The following is a 6,000-nucleotide window of genomic DNA, read 5'->3' on the forward strand; positions in this document are numbered from 1 at the left end:
GAATTCAATCTCTTTAAAGCTCTCTCAGAAAAACTGACCTGGGATCTGGCTTACAAGGTCCCAACCTTATAGATGGTAAGAAATATCACCCACTGGCCAGGAGGAAACTTAAGTAAATGTTGGAGCCTCGATAGGAGAGGAATTCACTGAAATTTATAGATACTCTGGGTAAAATATGGAAGACAGACTTTCTTGGGATTGGTTTTCCAACTTCAGCATAATGAATAATGAAGCATTTAAAAAGTCCAATTTGAGATTCCATATGGATACTTCCAGGCAGAAGTTAATTCTGTGGCTTTAGAAGTGGCTCAATACTGCATGTCTCTAGATTTGCAAAGCAAACTAGAGACGGTCCATATGACTAACATTCCTACAACACTGATACAGTGAGGCCAGACATAATGAGACCAGTTTTTTTTAAATCAAGAATAATTTTTGAAGATTATTTAAGATCACAAGGGTGGGTGTTGTAAGAAAAAAATCATCTAACACTCGCAGGAAGGCAACAGGGATTTCTTGGTGCCCTCTTGGTACAGTGTTAGATGTTATCAAGCAGACCCTCTGAGGATTATCTGACTTTCTAAGGGTGTACTATTTTAATTGACTTTCTATGGCCTTGGGTATTTTATAACTCTGTGGGTGTAACTGTTAAGTTCTAGAAAACTGGTAGCAAGACAAAAGATTTCTGTCTATAATAATGCAAATAATTCCTATTCATAGAAATGCAAATGAAATGTGTCCAGTAGAGCATATAAAATTCTGTAAGCCAAATTCTCTTTTGAACCAATCTTAACATCTTATTGGTTCCTTCATGAATTAATGAGCTCAGTGAAATCTTTGACACATGTTCACTTAAGAAAAACCATAAAGGAAAAGATTCATAAGTTTATTAAAAGTTCTATTTATTAAAAGTCATTATTCTATTCATCAAAAGAAAAGAAGACTCTTCAGCAGTGAAAACAAATCAACATGATAAATGTTAAAACCTATTATTAAGTGAATAAATCAAGGTACAGAAGAATACATATTATATAATTCAGTTTAAAAATCATTACACAGCCATAAAAAAGGATAAGAACTTGCCATTTTTGACAACACAGAAGGACCACCTAGAGGGCATTACCGCTAAGTGAAATAAGTCAGACTGAGAAAGACAAATACCATCTGATTTCACTCATATGTGAAATCTAAAAAACAAAAGAAAAACAAATAAAAAAAAAGTAGAATCAGACCTATAAATAAAGAAGACAAACTGGTGATTGCCGGAGGGTAGGGAGGTGGGAGGATGGGCAAAATGGGTGAAGGGGAGTGAGAGATACTGGCTTCCAGTTATGGAATGAATAAGTCGGGAATAAAAGTCAAAGCACAGGGAGTGTAGTCAATGATACTGTAATAGCGTTGTATGGGGACAGGCAGTAGCTGCCCTGTGGTGAGCATAACATAATGTATAGAGATGTTGACTCACTATGTTGTGCACCTGAAACTACACTGTGTGTCGACTATACTAAAAATAATAATAATAATAATAAATAAACTCAAGTGAGAATCTGACCAACAAATAGAGTGCTTAAAACACTTAAGAAATCATGAAAACCCATAGTAGTTTAATAACTGTATTATATTTCCTTTAAAGTATTAATAAAAACAATTAAAAATCCTTTAAACCCTAAAATATAGATGCTGAAATGTTAACAGTAATTATCTCCAAGGCTAAGGTAATGGATAATTTTCATTTTCTTCTTTTTGTTTGCATCAGTGTTCTAAAATTTAAGAATAAACCTGTACTACTTTTGCAATGAAGAAAACAAGCAATGAACTGAGAGAAGACATTCTCAATGCATGTATTAAAGAAGACCCAAAATATATAATAAACTGCAAATCAAAAAAAGGCAAATGATATCTCATAGTCATTGACTACTTACAGTTTGTTTCACACTATGACAAATGCTTTTCATGCATCATCTCATTTAATCCTTCCAACAGCCTCCCGAGGTCTCCACCGTTTTCTTCCCGTCAACAGATGAGGAGACTGAGACTCAGAGAAGTTACACACTTGCCCATCGCCACTGAATTTGTAAATTGTAGGGCTGGGACTAGAACACAGGTGTCTGACTTTTCAGCTTAGTTCACTACACAATACCACCAAGAATCTTATGAAAAAATGCTAAATTCACTAGCAACCAGGGAACTGCAAATGAAACAAAAAAAAGATGCTACCACCTTCCATCTATAAGAGAGAGAGCAATTTTAGAATGCTTGAGATAGAGAAATAATATCAAGTGTTCATGAGAACTAGAGGGGCATATCAGTATCATTACTTGGAAGAACAATTTAGGAGTATCTAGTAAATTTGACATTTCTTTGATTTCGCAATCTGCCAAGTCCATTGCTACACCTAAATCCTAGGGGAAAAACTTGTATATGGAGAAATGTTCGAAGACATTTGTTGCAGAATTGTTTAAATGGTGAAAATTGGAAATAAATGTTTGAAAATAAAGAATTAGATAAATGAGGGGCACCTGGATGCCTGAGTCAGGTAAGCATCTGACTCTTGATCTTAGCTCAAGTCCTAATCTCAGGGTCGTGAGTTCAAGCCCTGCACTGGGCTCCATGCCAGGTGTGGAGCCTACTTAAAAAGAAAAAAGTGAAGGTTTGGGCAAAAAAAGCAACTTTATGGGGTGCCTGGGTGGCTCCGCCAGTCAAGAGTCCGACTCTTGATTTCGGCTCAGGTCATGATCTCAAGGTCATGAGACTGAGCCCTGGAATAGGCTCCATGCTCAGCAGGGAGTCTGCTTGAGATTACTCTCCCTTTTCCTCTGCCCTTCTCTCCATCCCTCTCTAAAAACAAAAAAACAAAACAAAACAAAGATTCCCTCTCTCCCTCTCCTTTGGCCCCTTTCCCCATCCCGCATATGCTCGCTCTCTCTCTCTCTCAAAAAAAAAAAAATTATATAAATGAGGTGTGGTATATTCAAATGCTCTCTAAAGAGATTGTGTTAGGCCTATGTATATCAAGTGGGTAGAAGTCAGAAACATGATGCTGAGTTACAATTTTTTCAGAATAATGCGGATATCATGCCACCATTATAAATTTTCAAACTCATACAAGAACAATTCTATGGGTGCAATTGTCTGTAAGCAAAAGTTTAAAAACACATGGAATGACTTCAGTTTAATGGTAGTGGTTGATTCCTAGGAGCTGTGAATATTCAAAGGGCACTTCAATGGCATGTGTAATTATTTAGTCCCTTTTAAAAAAGAAAAAAGGCTCAGACTAAATATGGCAAAATATTAAGTGTTTATTTGTGGTATGGAAAAATGGGGTCTTTGTATTATGATTTCTCTCTCTCTGTGGGTATCTGTCTCTGTCTTTCTCTCCCTTTCTCTCTCTATAGAGATAGATAAATGCATACAGATATATAGATATACATATACACATACCTTTTTCTTTTATGAAATATATATAGTATTTATTTCCCAAAATAAAAGTGAGATTTAAGTAGTAGAATCAGGGAAGAGTTAGTATCACAAGCTGAGTCCAGACCAAATCAATTATTAGATACATTGTTATAGAGATGTGTCTAAAATAGTTCTAGCTTAGAGTTTATAGCTCCTAGTGCAAAAAGCAATACGAATTATTACTTGTCAGTGCATGTATAGACTGTGCTCCTGCTTGATCTACTCATTACGGCATTTTCACCCCCAAATCCCTTACACTGTAGAAAAGCATGTGTACGTGTTACACATTTGGCTGTGATCAGATTGAACTGACATAAATTTCTAGAAGTAAGGAGAGAACCCAGGAAAAGAAATAAAGCAATGACCTTGAACCATGGCATAGTCGCTGTAGAAGAAAGCCATTGCTCTTAACACTCAACTGAGTCACTGGGATGGTGGTAGCCAATGGAGAGGCCTTCAGTTTAGGGGTAGCCATACAGCCACCCCTAACCTGGTTGCTCACAACCCCAGAAAGGCTCAGGTTGGTTAAAACCTACTTGTATGATACCAGATGAATCCCATCAAGTCGGTCCATGACTCTGGACAACTCTGAAACATCCTGGGTCACTGAGCAGGTCTGTTACCAAGTACATTCAGGAAGGCTCTTTTAACATCTTTGTTCCGGAAGCTGTAGATGATGGGGTTGAGGAAGGCAGAGACAACGTTGTAGAACAGGGCTAGTTTCTTGTCCTGCTCTGGGTCATACCAGGAGCTGGGCCTCATGTACATGATCATGGCTGGCCCATAGAACATGATGACCACAGTGATGTGGGAAGCACATGTGGAGAAAGGCTTAAGCCTCCCCTGGGACGAGTGGATTCTTAAGATGGAGGCAAAGATACGGACATAGGAGGCCAGGATGAGGGAGAACGGGACCAAGAGCAGGATGAAACCCAAGATGAAATCCAAACGGTCATTGAAGGAAGTATCTGCACAAGCCAATTTCAGGACGGCAGGGACCTCACAGAAGAAGTGGTTTATCCTTTGGGGGCCACAATAAGGCAGATGCATGGTGAAGACAGTGTAGATCAGGGCCCCAACTATGCTAATGAACCAACAGCCTGTGACCATCTTGATGCAAATGGGACGGCTCATGAGTAGGGGATAATGAAGGGGGAAGCAAATGGCCACATACCTGTCATAGGCCATAATGGCATAGAGGACACACTCAGCAATGCCCAGGACCAAGAAGATAAACATCTGGGCTGCACAAGCCCCCCAGGAGATGGTTTTCTTTGGACACACCATATTAACCAACATCTGGGGCACGGTGGTAGTGACATAACTCATGTCCACCAAGGAGAGGACACTGAGAAAGAAGTACATGGGCGTGTGGAGGTGTGAGTCCAGGTAGATCAGGGTGACGATGAGTCCATTTCCCAGAAGAGTGATGAGGTAGAGGAGAAGGAAGAAGGAGAACAGGGTTATTCTGACCTGTGACTCACTGGAGAATCCCAGGAGGATGAACTCAGACACAGAGGTGTGGTTCTCCCTGACAAGGCTCTGCATGGTGGTCTGCTGATTAAGGAGACAAGGGCTTCCCTGTTCTGTGTTTGGCCTTTAGGGGAGGGAGGACAGAGTTGACATTAGCTGAGCACCTTGCACAGTAGCTCACATGGATTTCATCAAACCTGTTGAGTAGGATGCAAAGTGAAAGAAAGATAAGACAGCTGTGGCGCTGGGAAATAAGTCAGGAGATCTGGATTCATACCCGTAATAGAACATAGGATGCCTGACTGCTCACAGGTCCTTCTCTGGAAACCACCCTCACCCAGAGAAGGCAAGGCATTCAGTAGCCATGTTTGTAGCAGGGGACCAAGCCAACCCCTGGCCACTGCTGAATTGTACATCAGGTGTACCCCTGTTCCAGTCTGGAGAATAATTCTCTGCTGAGAATTCAAAATGACAACACTGTCAATGTCTATGTCAGTGGGCTGTGGGTGCCTGAGGTGCCAACAACCTGGAGCCAGCGTGGTGGTAACAAAGTCACAGAGCAGCTGGCGCAATAGAGAAGAAAAATGGCGGCCTTACAGAAATGATAAAGAGCAGACATGCAGGGCAACAGAGGAGACCTCAGAGCCGCAAGCCACAGAGAGCATGACTCTGATTCCTGACTTGATACATATACATATTGTATATATGTACATGATATATGATACAATATTACAAAGACCCCATTTTTCCATACCCAGATTCCCCTTTGTTTCTTGTGCTCAGATACCTGTGGAATTTGCTATCGAATCCTTACAGTTACTAACCCAAGACTACATTTTTAATTCAGCTCTTCCTGAATGTCCCATGGTTGTCACTTACCCAGCTGTGTGACCTTGGGCAAGTCCATTCACTTCCATTGGCCTCAGTCATCTCACTTGTTAGAGATGAAGCGTCTATGGTACAGAGTTATGGCAAGGAGCATATGAGATTCTGTATGTCAAGACATTTGGCAAAATATAAAATGCTAGACAAGTAAAGTGGTTAGTATAAGTGGAATGAGTCTGGAAA

The 6,000-nt window shown here is 40.2% G+C and overlaps 1 protein-coding gene across 1 annotated transcript; it reads right to left on the reverse strand.

The window, feature by feature from the left end:
* Positions 1 to 4,062: 4,062 nt before the first annotated feature.
* Positions 4,063 to 5,007, reverse strand: LOC112811565 (olfactory receptor 2A12-like). Its single transcript, XM_025855705.1, has one exon. The coding sequence runs from the start codon at positions 5,005 to 5,007 to the stop codon at positions 4,063 to 4,065; it is 945 nt and encodes a 314-aa protein (XP_025711490.1).
* Between the last annotated feature and the right edge of the window lie 993 nt (positions 5,008 to 6,000).

This window comes from Callorhinus ursinus, unplaced genomic scaffold (assembly GCF_003265705.2).
Source record: "Callorhinus ursinus isolate GAN/ISIS: 27379988/994484 unplaced genomic scaffold, GSC_fseal_2.0 scaffold18, whole genome shotgun sequence".
NCBI classification, from domain to species: Eukaryota; Metazoa; Chordata; class Mammalia; order Carnivora; family Otariidae; genus Callorhinus; species Callorhinus ursinus.

Excerpts from the sequence above, each read along its gene's own strand:
- LOC112811565 (XM_025855705.1), bottom strand. The coding sequence starts at position 5,007 with ATGCAGAGCCTTGTCAGGGAGAACCACACCTCTGTGTCTGAGTTCATC.